Source organism: Phocoena sinus, chromosome 21, assembly GCF_008692025.1.
Source record: "Phocoena sinus isolate mPhoSin1 chromosome 21, mPhoSin1.pri, whole genome shotgun sequence".
Lineage (NCBI taxonomy): Eukaryota > Metazoa > Chordata > Mammalia > Artiodactyla > Phocoenidae > Phocoena > Phocoena sinus.
The window spans coordinates 30,731,594-30,755,021 of NC_045783.1; the positions used below are offsets into that span (position 1 = coordinate 30,731,594).

The following is a 23,428-nucleotide window of genomic DNA, read 5'->3' on the forward strand; positions in this document are numbered from 1 at the left end:
TTCTGCCCCTTAAAGTCGGGGTCTGAAGGAGGCGGCATCCCAGTTCGGAGAAAGCGTTGCTCGTCTGAGAGCAGCTGCGGGTCCAGAGGAGAGTCCGCGGGAAAGTGGGAAGGAAGGAGGAAGGGAGCGGGATGACGAGACCCCTGCTGCGGCCCGCCGGGCTCGGACCGTTCGTCCTGACGTGGCTGCCGCTGCCCGCGGCTCCGGGGAGAGGAGTCCAGGCCAGGAGGGCCAGGCCCGCGCCGCCGTGCCCGCCGCTGCGCCCTCTGCTCGGCGGGGGACGGCCCCGGGGCTCGACCGCTGCGGGGGCTGCCGCGTCTGCGCCGCGGCCGAGGGCGAGGCCTGCGGCGGGGCGCTCGGCCGGCCGTGCGCCGCCCGCGCCCCGGCTCCTCGGCGGCGGGGGACGGCCGCGTGCTGCGGCGACTGTCGCACCTACCCCAGCCTGTGCGCGCTCTGCGCCGAGATCCGCGCCGCGCGCGTCCGTGGCGCCCTCCCGGCAGGGGCGGTGCGGAAGTGGGGGACTGTGGAGCCCCAGGTGAGCGGAGGGCCGTGCGCTCTCTGCGCCGTCTTCAGGAGCGAGTTCCGTTCGCGCGGTTCTCCCTGCTGCATCGCCAGAACGATTCAACGCCTCCTAGGTACCGATTTTCTTCCCTCCTTAGGTATCCGGTTACCGTTTCCCATGTGGTTGCTCCCCAATTTCCTCCCCATAGCTGGTGGCCGCCGTCTTCCCTTTTATTTTCAAATCGGGGTGACAGGTCTGGTCTCATGCGACCGCAGTGAATACACAGTGGGAGACCGAAGAGAGGAGGGGGAGGGAAAGCGGAGAGAGAGGGAGGAGAGAGGTGATGCCTGATGCGGTCAGGCAGCGAGGGTCGTCCCCCACCCCCACCCCCGCCCAAAGAATGGAGCATCTCTTTGCGGGGACCAGAAACGCAGGCTGGCTCAGGACCAAGTACAACTTCATCGCCGCCGTGGTGGAGACGGTGGCCCCGTCCATGGTCCACTTACAGCTGTTCCGCGGGTAAAGGAGGTCGGAGGAGGACGTAAGCACCCCGGGCTAACTGTTCCCGAGCGCCTCCCTGCTCCTGGCCCCGCGCAACCACTCTCCCAGCACAATTTAGTTGTAAAGACCACGGTGAGGAAATCAAACGGCTCAAAGAGGTTGCATAGCCTGTTGGTCGTTTAGCCAAAGAGCAGAGACACAAGGATTCTGACTTCCAAAGCTGGGCGGCTACTCTCTCTCAGACAAGTTCAAGGTCAGAGGTAAGAGCCAGAAGGCACCTTGATGGTGATCTTTGCCCGGCCCCTTCTTTTGCATGTAAGGAATCCCAAACCCAGAGAGCAAGAGAAACTTGTCCTATGTCACAAGGCCAGTCAGTAGTGGAACCTAAGCCGGGACCAGACTTCTCTGACTCCCTCCCTGCCTGGGTGCTGGATAATGTAGCAGTAGGTACACTTTTGCCCTCAGTATTACGATTAGGTTAGTCATCTTTGAAGCAGAGGGGTGCTGCTTTTCCTGGAAAAGCAGAGTTGGAATCAGCTCTCAGTCCTGTTTCCAAGAGACGGCCAGGACATTGAACACAGAGTCTAATTACATGTGGAGAGAATGAAAACAGGCAGGGAAAAGTAAAATGTCTGAGGAAACTGTGGTGGAAGAATGTTTGGTAAATGCCAGGTTCCCATGCTTCCGGACTATGGCGGATGCCCTGATTTGCCCTCCTTCTGCTTATGCTGTTGTCTTGCTGAGACAGGTCTCCTCTCAGCAGTGAGGATATTCCTGCATCCAGTGGCTCTGGGTTCATAGTATCTGAGGATGGGCTTATTGTTACCAATGCCCACGTCCTCACGAACCAGCAGCGGATCCAGGTGGAGCTCCAGAGCGGGGTCCAGTATGAAGCCACTGTCAAGGACACTGACCATAAATTGGATCTTGCCCTGATTAAAACTGAGCCAAATGTGAGTCTGCGATTCGAGGATTTTCATCAACTTGCTGATATTTTCTTCCCCACCCCACCACATGTCTTTTCTCCCTGGCATATACTTTTTTTTTTTCTAGTTCGCTTTTTTTCTATTCTTCACTCCTTCTTTTGTTTATTTTCTTCCATGCCTGTCTGTATGTCTGTAACAATTTTTATTAACTACCCAGCTGTCTTTTTTTTCTCCTTCAGTTCCTTCTTCAACAGATGCTGCTTCTGGGAAACTTATTTCTCTGCTTGTCTCAGAACACCGGAAATGATTGTAACGGATTCCAAGCTGCTAAGGAGTGCTTTGAGTTCCTTGCTATACAAAGTGTGGTCTGCACCCCAGAAATGATTGTAATGGATTCAGAGCTGCTAAGGAGTGCTTTGAGTTCCTTGCTATACGAAGTGTGGTCTGCACCCCAGCAGCATTGACATCATACGAGAATTTTTTAGAAATACAGAAACTCAGACCCTACTCCGGTCTACTGATCACTGGGAGATTCATATGCACATTAAGGAGAAGCACTGCTTTGGGTGACCTCCTCTCTGTTCGTGGCTTATTAACTTTGTAAACTTCTGAGCTGGAATGGTGCTAAGTAAATTGCTAATGTCAGTTTATGTTCATCAGTTACTTCACTGGCGGTTTACTTATTGTAATTTCTACAAGCAACAATTTTAGATTTTTAGAGATGATCCCTATCATCTTAACAAGTGAGAGTTTACTGGTAGTTGGAGTGTAAGGAGGAAGACTCAGGCAGTTGTAGAAACTAGGTGGGTGGGTGATTCTTGCATTATAAATGCCGAAATGGTGGAGACCATGTCATATATGGATTGTATACAAATGCTGATTGATTCCAGTTTTAATTTGTCCATCTGGTCCCTCCTCACCCACGTGCAGACTGAACTTCCTGTATTGCTGCTGGGAAAGTCATCTGACCTGTGAGCTGGCGAGTTCGTGGTGGCCTTGGGTAGCCTGTTTTCACTGCAGAACACAGGGACGGCAGGCATTGTCAGCGCCACACGGCGAGAGGGCAAAGAGCTCGGGCTGAAGGATTCAGGCATGGACTATATCCAGACGGATGCCATAATTAATGTAAGTCACAGGGGTAGGCTGTGCTCAGCCCATAAGATACTGGCAGTGCGGTGAGAAGAACACTTCAGGGGGCCTTCTTTTCCCTTTGGCCTTTTGGGGATGTCCAGAGATCAGGTCTATCCCCATGAGAGGTACGGAATGCCACGCTGTTAGAGGTGAGCCTGTTTGATGTGATAACTGGATGGTCTCCTAGGGTCTGTCGCAGAGGTCACTGCTTCTGTAGGAGGTGGCGGTCCTCTTGCTGTTGTTCTTTACCTGCACCGACTTCGGAGATGATCACGATGGGGCCCAATTTTGCCTGCCCTGGGGAAACAGGGGCTCACTAGGGCAGGCGGTTTTTGGGAGACCTCTTTGGAAACTATATATAGATGACTGGGAGAAAAGTACTGATGGCTTTTTCAAATTCTGTCTTCAGCGCGGGAATTCTGGGGGGCCTCTGGTGAATTTGGTAAGTGACCACTTTCCTTGCTGCTTCACGCTTCTTAACTTTCAAAAACTTGACAAATTTCATGATGCAGACTGGGATGTCGCTCTTGTGTAGAGATTTGTGGTACGATGCTTTTCTATTATTGCATCTTAAGTAAAGGGCTAGGAAAAATTTAAGATCTGTGATGGATTTGTCATCTTGGCATGTGAGCTCCTCCAGCCGAGGGGGTCAGGGTTTCCTTAACACCTACTTACATCTCTTCAGTGTGCTTTCTGCTTTCATTGGGTACTTTAAAAAGTCCTGGGTACTAAACCCAAATTATGTCAAATGACAACTGTACTATGTAATGTATATCCTTGAAGACCCCCTGCTTCTGCATGTGAAGAACTAAGTCTCATTCCAAAATGCTAATTTAGTATTGACCTGCTTAGAGACGACAAAAAACCACAGCAACAATCCGTTGCTCTGTCATGTATTTAATTCTTAAATTTTATTTAACGTCCCTAATGGAAATGCCAGGGTTTCTAGTTGCTCAGATACAACAAGAGAGCAGTGCTGTTTGACACACGGCCTGTGATCATGCTCTCTGAGTCCCTTGAGCTGATTGTTTCTGGTTTCTCTTCACATATTACATTTGCTTGTAGGAGGAGGAATTGTGTGTGAAATCACTGAGCGCTTTTTATTCCTAACATTTTTTTTTTCACATCTTCATTGGAGTTTCAATGCTTTACAATGATGTGTTAGTTTCTGCTGTATAACAAAGTGAATCAGCTATATGTATACATATATCCCCAAATCCCCTCCCTCTTGCATCTCCCTCCCACCCTCCCTATCCCACCCCTCTAGGTCATCACAAAGCACCGAGCTGATCTCCCTGTGCTCTGCAGCAGTTTCCCACTAGCCATCATTTTACATTTGGTAGTGTATATATGTCCATGCCACTCTCTCACTTAATTCCAGCTTCCCCTTTCCCCCCGTGCCCTCAAGTCTGTTCTCTACATCTGCGTCTGTATTCCTGCCCTGCCACTAGGTTCATTAGTACTGCTTTTTTAAATTCCATATTTTTTTGATTCCATATATACATGTTAGCATATGGTATTTGTTTTTCTTCTTTCTGACTTACTTCACTCTGTATGACAGATTCTTGGTCAATCCACCTCACTACAAATAACTCAGTTTTGTTTCTTCTTATGGCTGAGTAATATTCCATTGTATATATGTGCCACATCTTCTTTATCCAGTCATCTGTTGATGGACATTTAGGTTGCTTCCATGTCCTGGCTATTGTAAATAGAGCTGCAATGAACATTGTGGTACACGTCTCTTTTTGAATTATGGTTTTCTCAGGGTATATGCCCAGTAGTGGGATTGCTGGGTCATATGGTAGTTCTATTTTTAGTTTTTAAAGCAATCTCCATATTGTTCTCTATAGTGGCTGTATCAATTTACATTGCCACCAAAAGTGCAGAAGGGTTCCCTTTTCTCCACACCCTCTCCAGCATTTATTGTTTGTACATTTTTTGATGATGGCCATTCTGACCGGTATGAGGTGATACCTCATTGTAGTTTTGATTTGCATTTCTCTAACGATTAGTGATGTTGAGCCTCTTTTCATGCATTTGTTGGCCATCTGTATGTCTCCTTTGGAGAAATGTCTGTTTAGGTCTTCTGCTCATTTTTGGATTGGGTTGTTTGTTTTTGTGATATTGAGCTGCATGAGCTGCTTGTATATTTTGGAAATTAATGCTCTGTCAGTTGCTTCATTTGCAAATATTTTCTCCCATTCTGAGGGTTGTCTTTTCGTCTTGTTTATGGTTTCCTTTGCTGTGCAAATTTCATTAGGTCCCATTTGTTTATTTTTGTTTTTATTTCCCTTATTCTAGGAGGTGGGTCAGGAAGGATCTTGCTGTGATTTATGTCATAGAGTGTTCTGCCTGTGTTTTCCTCTAACAGTTTTATAGTGTCTGGCCTTACATTTAGGTGTTTAATCCATTTTGAGTTTATTTTTGTGTATGGTGTTAGGGTGTGTTCTAATTTCATTCTTTTACATGTAGCGGTCCAGTGTTCCCAGCACCACTTATTGAAGAGACTGTCTTTTCTCCATTGTATATTCTTGCCTCCTTTGTCAGAGATAAGGTGACCATATGTGCGTGGGCTTATCTCTGGGCTTTCTATCTTGTTCCATTGATCTATATTTCTGTTTTTGTGCCAGTACCATACTGTCTTGATTACTGTAGCTTTGTAGTATAGTCTGAAGTCAGGGAGCCTGATTCCTCCAGCTCTGTTTTTCTTTCTCAAGATTGCTTTGGCTATTCGGGGTCTTTTGTGTTTCCATACAAATTGTATTTCTGTGAAAAATGCCACTGGTAATTTGATAGGGATTTCATTGAACCTGTAGATTGCTTTGGGTAGTGTAGGCATTTTCACAATATTGATTCTTCCATTCCAGGAGGATGGTATCTCTCCATCTGTTTATGTTATCTTTGATTTCTTTCATCAGTGTTTTATAGTTTTCTGAGTACTGGTCTTTTGCCTCCTTAGGTAGGTTTATTCCTAGGTATTTTATTCTTTTTGTTGCAGTGGTAAATAGGATTGTTTCCTTAATTTCTCTTTCTGATCTTTCGTTGTTATTGTATAGGAATGCAAGAGATTTCTGTGCATTAATTTTGTATCCTGCAACCTTACCAAATTCATTGATTAGTTCTAGTAGTTTTTTGGTGGCATCTTTAGGATTTTCTATGTTTAGTATCGTGTCATCAGCAGACAGTGACAGTTTTACTTCTTCTTTCCCAATTTGTATTCCTTTTATTTCTTTTTCTTCTCTGATTGCTGTGGCTAGGACTTCCAACACCATGCTGAATAACAGTGGTGAGAGTGGGCAGCCTTGTCTTGTTCCTGATCTTAAAGGAAATGCTTTCAGTTTTTTACCATTGAGAATGATGTTGGCTGTGGGTTTGTCATATATGGCTTTTATTATGTTGAGATAGGTTCCTTCTATGCCCACTTTCTGGAGAGTTTTTTTTTTTTTTTTTTAATTTATTTATGTTTTGGCTGCAATGGGTCTTCCTTGCTGTGCATGGGCTTTCTGTAGTTGTGGCGAGCGGGGGCTACTCTTTGTTGCAGTGCATGGGCTTCTCATTGAGGTGGCTTCTCTTGTTGCAGAGCACGGGCTCTAGGTGCGCAGGCTTCAGTAGTTGTGGCATGCAGGCTCAGTAGTTGTGGCTCACTGGCTCTAGAGCGCAGGCTCAGTAGCTGTGGTGCACGGACTTAGTTGCTCTGCAGCATGTGGGATCTTCCCAGACCAGGGCTCGAACCCGTGTCCCCTGCATTGGCAGGCGGATTCTTAACCACTGCGCCACCAGGGAAGCCCTGGAGAGTTTTTATCATAAATGGGTGTTGAATTTTGTCAAAAGCTTTTTCTGCATCTATTGAGGTGATCATATGGTTTTTATTCTTTAATTTGTTATATGGTGTATCACATTGATTGTTTTGCGTATATTGGAGAATCCTTGCATTCTGGGATAAATCCCACTTGATCATGGTGTATGATCCTTTTAATATGCTGTTGGATTCTGTTTGCAATATTTTGTTGAGGAGTTTTGCATCTATGTTCATCAGTATATTGGCCTGTAGTTTCCTTTTTTGTGACATCTTTGTCTGATTTTGGTATCAGGGTGATGGTGGCCTTGTAGAATGAGTTGGGGAGTGATCCTCCCTCTGTTATATTTTGGAAGAGTTTGAGAAGGATAGGTGTTAGCTCTTCTCTAAATGTTTGATAGAACTTGCCTGTGAAGCCATCTGGTCCTGGGCTTTTGTTTGTTGGAAGATTTTTAATCACAGTCTCATTTTTTTTTTTTTTTTTTTTTTTCACAGTCTCATTTTCAGTGCTTGTGATTGGTCTGTTTATATTTTCTATTTCTTCCTGGTTCAGTCTTAGAAGGTTGTGCTTTTCTAAGAATTTGTCCATTTCTTCCAGGTTGTCCATTTTATTGGCATATAGTTGTTTGTAGTAATCTCTCATGATCCTTTGTATTTCTGCAGTGTCAGTTGTTACTTCTCCTTTTTCATTTCTAATTCTGTTGATTTGAGTCTTCTCCCTTTTTTCTTGATGAGTCTGGCTAATGGTTTATCAATTTTGCTTATCTTCTCAAAGAACCAGCTTTTAGTTATTGATCTTTGCTATTGTTTCCTTCACTTCTTTTTCATTTATTTCTGATCTTATCTTTATGCTTTCTTTCCTTTTGCTGACTTTGGCTTTTTTTTGTTCGTCTTTCTCTCATTGCTTTAGGTGTAAGGTTAGGTTGTTTATTTGAGATGTTTCTTGTTTCCTGAGGTAGGATTGTATTGCTATAAACTTCCCTCTTAGAACTGCTTTTGCTGCATCCCATGGGTTTTGGGTCATTGTGTTTTCATTGTCATTTGTTTCTAGGTAATTTTTGATTTCCTCTTTGATTTCTTCAGTAATCTCTTGGTTATTTAGCAGCACACTGTTTAGCCCTCATGTATTTGTGTATTTTACTGTTTTTTTCCTGTAATTGATTTCTAATCTCATAGCATTGTGTTCAGAAGAGACGCTCTATATGATTTACATTTTCTTAAATTTTCCAAGGTTTGACTTGTGACCCAAAATGTGACTGGAGAAGGTTCCATGTGCACTTGAGAAGAAACTGTATTCTTCCTCTTTTGGGTGGAATGTCCTAAAAATATCAATTAAGTCTTTCTGTTCTGTTGTGTCATTTAAAGCTTGTGTTTCCTTATTTATTTTCTGTTTGGATGATCTATTGGTGTAAGTGGGGTGTTAAAGTCCCCCACTATTATTGTGTTACTGTCAATTTCTCCTTTTATGGCTGTTAGCATTTGCCTTATGTATTGAGATGCTCCTATGTTGGGTGCATAAATATTTATAATTGTTACGTTTTCTTCTTGGATTGATCTCTTGATCATTATATAGTGTCCTTCCTTATCTCTTGTAACAGTCTTTATTTTAAAGCCTATTTACTCTGAGTATTGCTACTCCAGCTTTCTTGTGATTTCCATTTGCATGGAATATCTTTTTCCATCCCCTCATTTTCAGTCTGTATGTGTCCCTAGGTCTGAAGTGGGTCTCTTGTAGACAGCATTTATAAGGGTCTTGTTTTTGTATCCATTCAGCCAGTCTATGTTTTTTGGTTGGAGCATTTAATCCATTTACATTCAAAGTGATTATCGATATGTATGTTCCTATTACCATTTTCTTAATTGATTTGCGTTTGTTTTTGTGGGTCTTTTTCTTCTCATGTGTTTCCCGCTTAGAGAAGTTCCTTTAGCATTTGTTTTAAAGCTGGTTTGGTGGTGCTGAGTTCTCTGAACTTGTGATTTTCTGTAAAGCTTTTGATTTCTCCATCAAATCTGAATGAGATCCTTGCTGGGTAGAGTAATCTTGGTTGTAGGTTTTCCCTTTCATCACTTTAAATATGTCCTGCCACTCCCTTCTGGCTTGCAGAGTTTTTTGCTGAAAGATCAGTTGTTAACCTTATGGAGATTCCCTTGTATGTTATTTGTTGCTTTTCCCTTGCTGCTCTTAATAGTTTTTCTTTGTATTTAATTTTTGATAGTTTGATTAATATGTGTTTATTTGGGTTTATCCTGTATGGGACTCTCTGTGCTTCCTGGACTTGACTATTTCCTTTCCCATATTAGGGAAGTTTTCGACTATAATCTCTTCAAATATTTTCTCAGACCCCTTCTTTTTCTCTTCTTCTTCTGGGACCCCTATAATTCAAATGTTGGTGCGTTTAATGTCCCTGAGGTCTCTAAGACTGTCCTCAATTCTTTTCATTCTTTTTTCTTTATTCTGCTCCCTGGCAGTTATTTCCAACATTTTATCTTCCAGCTCAGTTATGTGTTCTTCTGCCCCAGTTATTCTGCTATTGATTCCTTCTAGAGTATTTTTAATTTCATTTATTGTGTTGTTCTCACTGTTTGTTTGTGCTTTAGTTCTTCTAGATCCTTGTGATATGTTTCTTGTATTTTCTCCATTCTGTTTCTGAGATTTTGTATCATTTTTCCTATCATTACTCTGAGTTCTTTTTCAGGTAGGTTACCTAGTTTGTCTTCATTTATTTGGTCTTATAGGTTTTTACCTTGCTTCTTAATCTGTAATATATTTTTTTGTCGTTTCATTTTTTTTTTTTTTGATGGGTGGAGCTGTATTCCTGTTTTACTGGTTGTTTGGCCTGAGGTGTCCAGCACTGGGGTTTGCAGGCAGTTGGATAGAGCCGGGTCTCAGAGCTGAGATGAGGACCTCCAGGAGGACTCACTCTGATTAATATTCCCTGGGGTCTGAAGTTCTCTGTTAGTCCAGCAGTTTGGACTCAGAGCGACCCCCAGCCTGGGAACCAAGATCCCATAAGACGTGTGGCATGGGAGAAAAAAAAAAAAGAAAAAAGGAGCAATACAATAACAAAGGATAAAGAAGAAATAAAATTAGAAAGACAAAAAATATATTAGGAAAAATAAAACTATAATTGAAACAACTGCAACAAGGTAAAATAAAACCACAACAGAAAAAAGGAAAGAAAAAAAGGGAACAAGCAAAAAGGAGAACAATAACAAAGTATAAAGAATAAAATTAGAAAACTAAAAGATTTATTAGAAAAAATAAAAATATAAATGAATCAAGGTAAAACAGCACCCCAATCTAAAAGAGGAAAAAAGAAACAAAGAAAAACAAAAAGCCTCGGCTATGGGGGGGTGGAGTTTAGGCAGGGGTAGAACTTCAGCAGGGGCAGGGTTTAGGGTGGGGTGGGAGCTAGGCAGGTGGGAGGTGATGTTTGAGCATGGGGCTGGGCCTAGGCGGTCGATGTTCAAGCGTGGAGCGGGGCTTCTGCTTAGGGCCTGCAGGGAAGGGGAGCACATGGAAAGGAGGGCCTCTGGAGTGTGGGGTTTGGGAGTTTGGAGGTAGGCCCCTGGGTGAGGGTGTGTGGGTGGGGTTTAGGCCCAGCATGTTGGAGGGGGTCTCCGAGTGTAGAGGTAGGTCCCCAGGTGGGTGTGCAGGGGTGGGCCTTGGGCTCTGCCCGGCAGGAGGGAGGCTCCGAGGGCTGAGGATTAGGCCTGGGAGCCCAACAGGTTCCCCGGTGCCTAAGAGGACAGGGAAAGCGCTGGCTGCGTTCCCTTACGTTCCTCCGCGCCCCTCCCCCACCATCTCCCCCAGCTGGACCCCTAACCGTGGGTGGGTCCCGCTGGGTGTAGGAACTCCTTCCTTCCCCCAGCCGCCCCTCAGGGGTGCCAGTCCTGTCCCGCCTCCACTTCTCCTCCCCCTTCACTCCCCGCAAGCCCCACATCTTACCTGGTCACTGGGGGTTCCTCCCGTCCCCTTAGGTGTCCATGGTCCCCCTCCAGTGCCTGGTAGGTGCCCTAGTTGTGAGGAGACGCGAATTCTGCATCCTCCTAGTCTGCCATCTTGACTCCGCCCCCTTTACTCCTAACATTGCATGTGATTTTTGTGCCTGCTTTTTCTCCAGTAAACAATGAGTTTACTAGAGCAGGGATGAAATGCAGAATTTCAAGCCACGCTCCAGACCTATTGAATTATAATCTGTATTTTAATGTGATCGGAAGTCTCTTTTCTATCCTTCCCGTTACCTAACAAAGGCTAAGGAAAGATGAAATGCACAAAAAGGAAAGTACTTCCCACTTCATAAATTTAGTTTAGTAGAGCTTTGTTCCTAAGGTCAATTTACTGAATCTTCTGAATAGTTTCATTGAAGTGTGGCTGAAAGTCAACAGATTTTTGCCTTTTCCGTGTTTATTTTTAGTCTCATTTAAGGAATGGAAAGACATATACTCCTTACTCTCACATCTGTGTCAAAATACAAACTGTGGTTCACTTTGAAAAGCAATGTAATTTGGCCAAGAAAAAAAAGAGCTCAAGATTAAAACCCAGAATTCCTCAGCAGGATTTTGCACGCCTTGGTCCGCTAAGATGCTACCTGTTGCTCGACCGTAAGTGACCCTAAGCTTCTCTCCTTCCTTTGCTTGCCAGTCTGCAGAACTGGGCTGCTGAATTGATGTCTCCTCCCTTGTCAGGATGGTGATGTGATTGGCATAAACACACTGAAGGTGACCACAGGAATCTCCTTTGCAATTCCCTTGGATTGCATTTGACAGAAAGGTAAGGGGAATTAGGAATTTTTCTTCCCCTCCCGTGCTTTTCAGGAGCCCTCAAAGGGCTCCACTGCGGTGGAGACAATCCCTTTTTTTGGCCACGCTGCGTGGCTTGTGGGATCCTAGTTCTGCAACCAGGGATTGAATCCGTGCCCCCTGCAGTGGAAGTGTGGAGCCCTAACCACTGGGAAGTCCCTGAGACAATCCTTTGAGTTCTGTAGAAAACAGTCACCAGTACTGAGCTCTGATCACAGTGATCCAGGCAGCAGTACCAGGGGACTAGGTGCAAAACCCAGCCTGAGCTGTACCCAGAGATAGTTGGATGGAACTATTGTGGAAAGGAAAGCCCTGGGCTGGATGTGCGGAGGTGGGCCTGTGTGAGCGACAAAGGTTCTCTGAGGCTTGTTTGTCTTGGCTGGCAGCCTGAAAGGGCAGCTAACATTGGAAGGATATTCTGTGACTCGGTCTGCCAAAAGGAAAGAAGGCTTTGTTAGTAACACGTTATAATTCTCCTTTCCAGGAAAGGTTGTTTCACAGAAGAAATAGTTGGTTCTGCGCATGCTGCCCCTCACTATGAAGTAAGCATGGGTGTGACCATGCCTGGGTTGTTTTTCAGAAGCACAAGCTATGGGTAGAGAGCCTGAACGGGGAAGGTAAAGCATTTGGACAGCGGCTGGCTCCTCTCGTGACTGCAGGCCCTACTTGTCACAGGGTAGGGACTGCATCTGCTGGCACCAGCACGCACTGTACTTTTCAGTGGTTTCTTTCACTGTGTCCAATGGTTCTAGGCTTCGGCACAGAGAAGCAGACCACCCCTGGGGAAGAATGATGGTGACCAGCTAGAGGGCATCCTTGTCCCATGTGTGTGAGCCCTGAGCAGAGCAGATAGAGTCCCCACTGACAGTTGGAGGGTTGTCCAGGGCTCAGGAGACTAATTCATTGTGCTTCCTAACCTCATGGGAAAACTCTTCTGACTCTTCTTAGCCTGCTTCAGGAAATGAAAAGGCCAGATCCACATTTCCGTGATGTGACCTCTGGAGTTTTTGTATATGAGGTGATTCGAGGAACAGCTGCTGAAAGGTAAGAGCAGCTCGGGCCTCTGACCATCCTTCCCTGTTCTCACTAGATGTGCCCCGTGGTAAATGTGTGTAGGATCTAGACTTGCCCTGTCTGATAACGGTGGGCCCTGCCTGCCGTGAGGCTACTGAACACCTACCTGAGGGGTGGCTGGTGTGACTGAGGAACTGCATTTTTAATTTTATTTAACTTTAATTGATTTAAATACAAAAACCCAGAAGCAATGTAAAGTATTCTCCCCTGAAACACACTTTTTTTGTTTTGGGGAGACTGCGTTTCACTTTAATAACTGCATTGTGTAAGAGATTATCATCGTATAGCAGCATATTGGGTGTGTGCTGTTTCTAGAGGATTTCAAAGACTTAGAACAGAGTGTAAGATATGTATTAATAATTATTAAACTATGATACGTTAAATGATATTTTAGATATAGAGTTAAGTAAGATATTAAAATATATTTTTATATTATATATTAGTTTCATCTGTTTAAAAATTTTAAAAAGTTTAAAAATTTTTTGAATGTGGCTACCAGAAAATTTTAAATTATATATGTGGCTTGCCTTACATTTCAGTTGGACAGTGCTGAGTGTACTAGTAAGGGCCCCCCCATCCCCGGCTTTTCTTTTTTTGGAAGGGATGGTTCTCTGCAGCCCAAGAATTCATGATATGAGTTCATGACATAAGTTTAATTTTGCTAGGAATTCCCAAATCTACTCTTTTGCTACCTTACTTATTAAGAATCAGAAGAATCCAGGGAGTTAGGAGTTTAACTGCACTTTTTCTCTTTGAATTTCGGATGACAGTATCAGAGGCCAGCACTAAGGGCTTCCCTGGTGGCGCAGTGGTTGAGAGTCCGCCTGCCGATGCAGGGGACACGGGTTCGTTCCCCGGTCTGGGAAGATCCCACATGCCGCGGAGCGGCTGGGCCCCTGAGCCATGGCCGCTGAGCCTGTGAGCCATGGCCGCTGAGCCTGCGCGTCCGGAGCCTGTGCTCCGCAGCGGGAGAGGCCACAACAGTGAGAGGCCCGCGTACCGCAAAAAAAAAACCAAAACGAAAACAAAAAACAAACAAACAAGTACATACAGTAAATAAAGCAAAGGCAAGAGACGTTTTGAGACATTTATAGTAACTACTGCGAGACAGGGTGACTTGGCCTACAAATATTCTCCTGGTCTCTCTCTTATACTTCTTCCATATCCCTCCCTCACTGTTTTTGTTTTTTAAGAGCTCAACAATCTGCTTAGATTATGGCAACTCTTTTCATGGGGAAGAATCTATAGGGTACTAACTGTTCAGAAGAGTTAAGTGTTAGGCCTCCTGTTACTAAACTTGACTCGTCACAGGCTTTTCTAGACGTTCTTGGTCCCTACCCACTCCCCTCCCCCCGACTTATTTTTAACTTCTGGTTCAAGTCCAAAGCTATCTCTTTCAGGTCTTCAAGTCCTTGCTCCTCAAAATGTGGTCTGTAGACCAGCAGCAATAGCATCAGCTGGAGCTTTTTAGAAATTCAGTGACAGGAGCACCACTGAAAAAGGATTTGAAAAAGAACTGGTATATGTATAGGTATAACTGAATCACTTTGCTGTATACCTGAAACTAACACAACCTACTCCAATATAAAATAAAAAGTTAAAAAAAAATCAGAATCTGCTTTTTAAACAAGATCTTCAGGGGATTCAGATGCACATTAAAATGTGGGTATTACTGCTTGCTTGAAGTCCCTGATAAACCGCAAATCATTCTGCTGTCACCCACTTATATCTAAGAATAATGACAATAATTCCAGTAATAACAGCTGGCATTTATCAACCACTTATTATGTCAGGCATCATTTAAAGTGTCTTATGTCCTTGTTCGAGCCCCCAATAATTGTGGGATACAGGTGTTATTTTACGGAAGTAGCAGCTGTGGTGCAGAGAGGTTAATGACCTTGAGAGTTACACTGTAAGTCAGAGGGCAGGGATGTGCAACCCAGCTTAGCCCCTGTATTATCCTGCTCTGGCGGCTACTTTTGTTTCTGAGAGGCAGAGTGATTGGCAAGAAAATGGGTTTTCAAGTCTGAGAGATCCAGGATGAAATCCTACTTTAGCCTCTTACAAGCTGTGGGACACGGAAAAGGTCTTTCATCCTGCCTGAGCCCCACTTCCTCATACCTGGTGCATAGTTTGCATTCAGTAATACTTTGCAGGTTTCTTTCTCACAGAACTATCATGAATTCAGTTCTTTCTTTATGCACTGTCCCAGGCATTCCCCTGAGCTGTCCTGGTTCTCAGGCTTTCCCTGCTTTTAGTTCTATGCTCAAACTTCACATCCTCTTCCTTTAAATTTTTTGGAAAAATAAACTCTACATACCTTGGTAATCCTCCCACATTATCATTCTTCCCTGGGCTTCCCAGCTTCCAGTTTCTATCTCTCTCTCTCTCTTTTTTTTTTTTGGCTGCACCTCACGGCTTGTGAGATCTTAGTTACCTGACCAGGGATTGAACTCGGGACCCTGGTAGTGGGAGCACTGAGTCCTAACCACTGGACCACCAGGGAATTCCCCCCATTTCTCATAAATGGTGTCTCCTGCAGTCATTTAATTTGATTTCCAGGCTATTTTTGACTTTAAGACAGATCATCAGCATGGCTATATATTTATTCTAGTGTTTTGTATTTGGAGCTGGTTTTTGTTTCTAAAATATATATTCTACGTGAAGCAAATATGTTGGAGGCTGAGTATAATCACAACTTTGAGGAAAAGGAGCCTAGAACCAGAGTCTTAAATATTTAGACCCTGGTGACTGGTTTTTGACTTACTGGAAGCTGCTTCCGTAGTGCAGCTCAGCATACCCTCCAGGTCCATAAACTGTGGGTGAAGATGGGGCAAGTAAGTGGGCTGTCAACATCAAACTGATTAGAGTGTAACTGTCTGGAAAAATATATATTGCTTGGGCTTTTCACGTTTGTTGGTAGGGCCGAGTGTATGCTTCAGGTTAAGTGAGGTCAGGGATTAATAGAAATGAAAAGCTGAACCCCCTATTGCAAACCAAATCTCATATATGGGAGGAGCAAACTTCTTATACATTATTCTGGTAGAATATTAATTTTGGAAAGGCAAATAGGGTTGTTGTCCTCCAGTGATTTTGCAGAATATATTAGAGCAGGCCTCACATTCAGAAGGGTGGAGGCTACTTCTGGTTTCCTGGTCTGTTTTTTTTTTTTTTTTTTTTTTTTTTTTCTGTATGCGGGCCTCTCACTGTTGTGGCCTCTCCCGTTGCGTAGCACAGGCTCCGGACGCACAGGCTCAGCAGCCATGGCTCAGGGGCCCAGCTGCCCCGCGGCATGTGGGATCTTCCCAGACCGGGGCACGAACCTGTGTCCCCTGCATCGGCAGGCGGACTCTCAACCACTGTGCCACCAGGGAAGCCCATGGTCTGTATGTTTAATGCCAGCAAAATGGTAGCGTCTTAAGAGACAGACATTAAATTCTAGATGGGGATAAGTAAAACTCTTACAGTTTCATGGTCCTTTCTTCTCCCCTCCCAGCTCTGGGTTGAGAGACCATGATGTAATAGTCAGCATAAACCGACAACCTGTCACACGACAACCGACGTGATTGAAGCTGTTAAGGCCAATGATTCCCTTTCTATCCTGGTTCGTTGGAGAAGTCAAACGTTGATCCTGACAGACACACCTGAAATAATCAATTAAGTGTCTTGCTTTAAAAAGAAATGATCTAACAAAACCAAAGCTTTATTACCTGGTTTGTATTGAAGATGTGCCAAAGATGGCAAGGGGTTTTAGGATCTGTTTCTTAATAAAGGAAAACGAATGCTTTAAAACACAAATACACACACTCTGGAACCATTAGGTTGGGGGTGTTATAACTGCTGCTAAGAAGCATTCCTAAGGCAAGTGGAAGAAGGACATGGTGCCAGGAAGTCTGGGGAGCTGATAAAATTTTATTTAAAGACAGGAAACAACTGAAAACAGGCAGAGTTTCTAGTTTAACCTTGACAAAAAGGACACTTCAGTATTTAAAAACTTCTCTATAGCCACAAACTGGATATAACACAAATATACACAAACAAATAGATCTATCTACCAAATATTAAGAAAAAAACTGAATCCAGAGTATAAAGGAAATCACATTTTTCAAAATATTCCTTTATTCAAATAGTTTTTCAGGTTGTGTCACATTTGGCCAGTGTTTGTGAATACAGAGGATGGGCATCAACTAGAAGCCACACTGAAACTGACAAATGTGGATCGTCACAGAGGACGGTAAAGACTCTCAGGCTGTCACCTAGCAGTGGAAACAACTTTGATCCCCATCACCTTTTCTGTGAGAAGGGCTTCTTCTTTAAAATACAAAATTTAATAACTTACAGACTTTTACCTCTTTACCCAAGCTCTTCCTCCTGGAAACATTAATGATTAATGATTTTGAGTCTGAAAGCTGCCACAGTTTATTTTTTATTTTTAAAGGAAAATAGCTTTGGATGGGGCTTGTGAATATCCTTAAGATTTTTTTTTTTTTTTTTTTTTTTGTGAGATGAAGCAGGATTTGTGGTTTTAAAGTAGTATCTTATTTGGGGTAAGATTTCAATTTTAGTTTGTTTTCCAGATTTTTCTTAGAAGTTTTTTTTCTTTTTCTTTTTAAAAGGGGGCATCCTTGAACCCTCTTAAGTTCTATGCAAAATTTTATGTTTCTGTGCATTTTTCTGGGGAGAAGGTCCAGTTTCTTCATGACCCACAACAATTTAAAATGTACTGCCTTAGAGTGTAGAGATTATAAATAAGAATCTATCAATTATTACTGTTATAAAGAAGGTTAAGGTCAACATGGTACAGAACTTTCAGGACAAAATAGAATAATCTGTTTTAACTTTTACATAATTGCCACCATTTAATACCGTAAGAACAGTGGTCATATTAATCAGAGATAATAAAGCTGAAACTCTTAGGAAAACTTCATAATGATAGAGCATATTCAGAGTTACTTTAACTGGGATTCTTGGTCTTTATGTCAATTATTATGAGACTAAACTTTGAGCAGTTCTACCTTGATTGTTTTTAGAATTTATAAGTTGCCCAACTACCAGGCTCTTACTTTGATTTACCTTACAAACCCCATTTTTACCTTATATTCTTTTCAACTCAGATTGCAAGGGATGGGAACTAAGTTTTAAAAACCACTTATAATTCAGAACATTTTCTTTTATTCCCAGTGATTTGGGAACTCGAAACCTTGGCTGTCTCTTTTCCTATGACTGATTGCTATAGCCCACACTGAGAGATTTTGGTACCATGCTTATTTTGACAGAATGTGTTCAGTTTCTCTTTGCCCCCCCAGATCAATCCTAACTCTACCCAGCACTCAGTAGTAATATCCTTTAAGGAAGAGTCTGCTTTTCTTTCCAGGGGCCTGAGGCCCCTCATATTATCTTACCTAATCATGAAGAACAGATTTACAGTTACTTGTGTGAAATCTTTTTTTTTTTTTTTTTTTTACTAGTCTACAACATGGGCTCTCTAAACTGGTAAATACTACTTTTTTGATAGGAAAAGTCTGCCAAGAGGATGGCTGAACTCAGCCATGTTCAGCTATCCAAAACATAACTGGAATGAGGAAATTACTGTACTGGATATATTCCCTCTCAGGCATAATAATGATGAAACAATAGGGTTTATTATCAGGCTCAGTTCAAATGCTTAGCTTTAAACACAACAAATATAATTTTGAGTTTCATTCTACCTACTGAGAACACCCAAACGAGCATTCCAGGTTGGCAACATTTATTCTGCAATTTAAACTCAGAAACTCAGAATTTCAGTGTAATTAAAATCCATCGTCATTTCTACTTCTGAAGATTTTCATTGGTTCAGCTTCCGATCTCCACCGCGTGAGGACTCAGGGTCGCAAAAGGCACAAGGCTAAAAATATTCACTTTGCTTATCCTGTTGGGTCCACTTGCTCCAAAGGATTGATTATACAGCAACGCACAGAAATAAAGTGTATGGAAACCCTCCTGCAGCTTATAAGTTAATCACTATCCTTTATATTTTTTGTATATGAGGAAAGGTGCAAACTTGATACCCACAATACTGTTTGCTTGTCATTTCTAGTCTGCAAGGTGAAGTTTGGGTTGAAAATCCACAGTCCAAAGAAACCTTCCTAACCAAAGCCATTCCCTCCAAAGAGGAAGGCAATGGTCAGGTCTGATAATAAGGAAGAGTTCTGAGCCTGTAGAGATGAATTCAGGAGACTTACCTCTCTGGGCCACGGTAGCCGCTCTTTTTAGTAAACAGTGCACCAATTGCTGCCGTCACTTGGCATCAGCCCTCCAGTAATAAGCAAAATAAGGTCAACAAACCACCAAATCCCAAGTCCTCCAAGTGTCAAGAGCTTCCCTACTGCTGTGCCAGTGTGTCCCAGACAGAAACGATCTACTCCAAAACATCCCAGGAAGAAGGAGTAGAGCAAAGTGGTTATGAAGTAGTGTCCGGTATACCTACACAAAGGGAATTAAGAGGAAGATGATTACCACGTGAAAATGAAAACACTTAACGATTAGTGAATTTCACGTATGTGAAAAGATGGTGAGGCAGTCCCTCTGTGACCTCTTAACTGCCCCCCATCCCGCCCCCAAAAAGGAAAATCTCTAGTTTGTCTAGACCCTCAAAAGAGTACTTGCTAAGGTATGGAGGACCTTTAGGAATCAATACAGAGCTGGACTGAACAAGAAACTATCAAGCACATTTGCAAGATAGGTATCCTGGTAGGTGTGGAGTCTGGGCCCCCATCCCTCCTACACAGGCTCCTCTCCGGAGGGAGGCTGCAGTTCTGAATGTAGTTCTCTAATGAGGTGTTACCTTCCCTTAAATGAACACTGATCTCCATATTCCTTTTCTGCTGTTTTGTGGCACCTAACAACAGGACTTCTTTGTAAGGTCTTATGTACTGTACATAAGACTGTACACAGTCTTATGTACTGTGATAACAATCAATTGCAGATGCTCTAACAGCATCACTTAACACAGTCACAGACTCTCCATTAGTAAATGGTATACGTAAATTCTGTGCCTTCAAGCGGAGTTTACAGAAATAACCCTAATTCTTTAAGGTAATACCTGATTTTCAGGGAGAAGCGTCCATACTTTTCATAATAAAATCTTTATTCCTGAAAATCTAAGGCTGTTTGCAAAGGATTTATGCCTATCCTAGGACTTTTGGAGCTACATCATCTGGTCCAACTCCTTCATTTTTCAGATGAGAGGATAGAGACTCTGGGTGGCCCAAAGGTCCTTAGCTGGTTGGTGAAAGAGACATTTAGAATTCACAGCCTCTGGTCTCCTGTCCAGTGTCCTCTCTGTTATAACTACATTGTTGGTGTCCATGGAGGATGCACAGTCGTAATCATGCTGCCCCTTTAACACTTAACAGTAAAAGAAAAAGTCACATCAAGAAATGACGAAACAGCTCTACCACCATCCAAGTAACAACTACTCCATTCAGAGAAACACTTACTTTATACAAGGTTTATTCTCTCGTAGGAAGGTCCTAGGACTGGCACATTCGATTCCGTCCAGGGCGTGGCACTGTACGGAGGTGTGTTCCACATCACTGTAGGCCTGACCACCGAACTGGGGAAGAACGAACACAACAAAACAACCAATCAAACTCACCAGAGCAAGTATCACAAAATATATCTTTATATTAGTAAAAGCTGACTCAGAACAATAATTATTCTAACAAAGGTTAGGTAAAGCTATGCTAAAGAGCAAGGAATGCAGTGACATGCTTCAAGTGATTTTACATTAGTCCATCCTAAATGTACATTGTTTTAAATAAACTCTTTTTTTTCTTTCCTTATGACTGTCTTCTTTAATAATATAATAAAGTTTATAATCAGTTTCATTAAATGCCATTTAGAATAGACACAACACTTTATCCTGTATTTACAGGAAAAAAGAGCACATTACTGAACATTTGGGAATGGGTATTTAAAAAGTCAATGTGTAGCTGAGGTCTGTTTTATACATATTATAAACCAACATCATTAGGAAAGAACTCAGAATATCAGCTGACTCAGGACTTTACTTCGGTCATGAAACTGTGATTTTCAGATGTCTGTAATACATCTATAGTATAAGTTTAGATTCCAGAAAAAAATTTCAGAACAGGACCTCTGACCCTTTGTGTAACTGAATGCTTGCAGAGAAAGCACAGCTGTACATTCTCCACTGGCACCTTATTAAGTGCTTCACTACTGTTTTTGCTGAAACATTCCTCAAAGGGAAGGGGTGGGTCCTCCCCCAGGACACGGGTGCTCTGTATACTTTTCCTCCAGGACTTCTGGGGGAAGTGACAGTCTGAGAACCTTGACAGGATCAACCCAGTGTTTAATGAAAATGGGTAAAAGTAAGTGATCTCTATACAATACTCACTCAAACTTTTATCAGTAATTATCCATAGAACAAAATCTCATTGTATTAAAAATATTTCTTTACACATGACTGCAGTAAGAGTGGCCTTTTTGGCCTTACTACTTTCAGGTTTATTCCTCTGTGTCTGATTTAGCACAAAGAATATTTTCCATAATTCTCTTATAGCTGACTCTGTCTTGACTTGCATTATGTAGCATAATATAACATAATGGTGAGTCCACAGTGGGGAGGAAGTATGTGAACTTCACTGGTTTTGGGGAGACTGACTGGGAAGCATGCATCCAGCTTTAGGGATACTATTAATGGAACTGAATGGCTTCTTTCCATTCCAAGAGGCCACTGTTATCAAAGGCTTCTCCTGAATGCTGTAACCTCCTACAAAGACATACACTGATAGACCCTACCTATTTCCTAAGGACACAGTGGAAACTGCTTGTGTGGTGAAAAGAAAGGTCACTGGCAAGAGGATCTTTGCCCCAAATGCATGTGTAACAAAGATACTGCTCAATCCATCATCAGTTTTAGAAACTGCCTACACCTTTCTTTTGCTCTTTTGGGAAAGTACATACTTTGAAGGACTGTCAGGGGTGATATTTGAGTTCCAAATCTGTCAATCTCAATGGCCAAAGGAACCAAAGACAGGTTGGTCTTTGCACCTGGGTAGTTTTGGCACAGAGACTGCTTCTTCCTGAGGAAACTAAATGTCTTGTTGAGCCACTGACCCTAGCCATGCTGAAAATTTCCAGTAATAGTCATTCCAATGAATTTTACAAAAAGGTAACTTAATGCCCCTTATACTTTTCTGTAACAGCATTTAGCCAGTACTATTTCTCTATGGAAGAGTTTGCTCATAAAACAAAACAAAAACCCACCTTGAGACAACCATAACCAAGTTCCTGGGAGGCCGTTGCATTTCCAACATGATCCACTGGGTCTTCACATTCTATAAATTCATCGGGTCTGTAAATCACCAGTAAGAGCATGACTGTCATCATCACTAAGGTTTTGCAAATGGCTGTTTACATGTATATAATCAAAACAGGCAAGAGAAATTTCTTTAAGTTTTCTGGGGGTTAATTTCATTCTGACTCTTCCCCAAGACAAGAAATGCTGTCAGTTAGGCTGAAGCACAGCCGGTCAAACAGCCATCCAAATGACCCTTTGGTTGTGCCAGGGGCGTGTTTCTGGTCCTATTTCTACACGGATTCTACCTCTGCCATGGCTTCATCTCTTCCCTAGGCAAACAGCCACAAGGTATGAGGGCAAAATTGAAGCCAAAGGATTCCCAGCCCTCTTTGCATTTCCCAAACGCCTTTTTTTATTTGACTTAAAAGAGAGGTTAAAAATTTTGACTTGGCTCTGCAACAGTAAGGATATTCTTTTTTTTTTTGTAAGGAAGTGCCTTGTAGGTACAAATAACTTACTCCAATTGTGCCCCACTCAGTAGCAGCACCTACGATGGTTTCTCCTTAGGTTAAAGGGAGAAGGACAGAGAAGGCACAACACGTATACTTCTTCCGGAGGCTAGATGATGTCACTCCTCCCTAGTTCTCCTCTTTGGGGATCCCAAAGGATCTGCCATCGACACACAGGGTTTTCCCCTGCATGAGTGAGACGAGTGAGAAACCTGTCACGATATTTACTTCCCGCGTTTTGACTTATCAGGTCCTCAGGTGGAGAGGGGCTGGGAGAAAAAAGCAGCCTGCCTCTCTCCCTTCCTCTCCCCTGCATAACACCCATATGTCCCAGGCCCCATCTCCATCTACACCCGCCTCGACGACTGCGTAGCTTACAGGTAAGAGCAAAGGATGACTGGAGAGTGGGGGTCGCCATATTCCCAGCTCGCGGAGCCGGTGGAGCTCTCCGGGTGGGCGGCGCCAGCGGATGTGGGCTCGGGCTCGGCGGTAGTGTTGTGCGAGTGGCTCCGAGAGACACAATGCAGCAGCAGGAGATTCCCCATCAGCAAAGCCGCCTGGCCGCAGAGGAGTAAGTAACTCACCGGGCAACCACCCAGCACCATCTTCCCGGGCCCAGTGGCGGAGACCCGGGCTCAACCTCAAACCCCGGCCGGCACCGCCGACCCAAGCCCTGCCTGGTCAGGCCTCTCCGCGTAGCCCCGCTCCTCGCCGCCAAACAGCCAATGGGAGAGCAGCTCGACGCTCCGCCCGACCCCGACAGCTAATAAGAAGAGGCTGCGCAGGAGGCGGGGCTGCGCTTCACTTGTGCCTGTCAATTCCGCTTCTGGGTCTCACGCTCCGCCTTCTTTTGCCTCGATTGCTTCCTCCAATGGG

At 43.4% G+C, this 23,428-nt stretch overlaps 2 protein-coding genes across 2 annotated transcripts; one reads left to right on the forward strand and one right to left on the reverse strand.

The window, feature by feature from the left end:
* On the forward strand, positions 1-18,138 carry HTRA4 (HtrA serine peptidase 4). The gene is given in 11 exon segments (XM_032618550.1): positions 1-260; positions 263-513; positions 902-1,021; positions 1,752-1,956; positions 2,860-3,054; positions 3,470-3,502; positions 11,549-11,633; positions 12,147-12,204; positions 12,611-12,706; positions 16,233-16,282; positions 16,285-18,138. Coding segments are annotated over 11 exon segments (1,335 nt in total). The 5' UTR covers positions 1-131; the 3' UTR covers positions 16,398-18,138.
* TM2D2 (TM2 domain containing 2) lies at positions 16,833-23,374 on the reverse strand. The gene is made up of 4 exons (XM_032618549.1): positions 22,931-23,374; positions 22,010-22,097; positions 20,218-20,333; positions 16,833-19,201 (listed from the first exon to the last, which is right to left on the reverse strand). Exons 1-4 carry the CDS (start codon positions 23,155-23,157, stop codon positions 18,988-18,990), a joined length of 645 nt encoding a protein of 214 aa, XP_032474440.1. The 5' UTR covers positions 23,158-23,374; the 3' UTR covers positions 16,833-18,987.
* Positions 23,375-23,428: the final 54 nt, after the last annotated feature.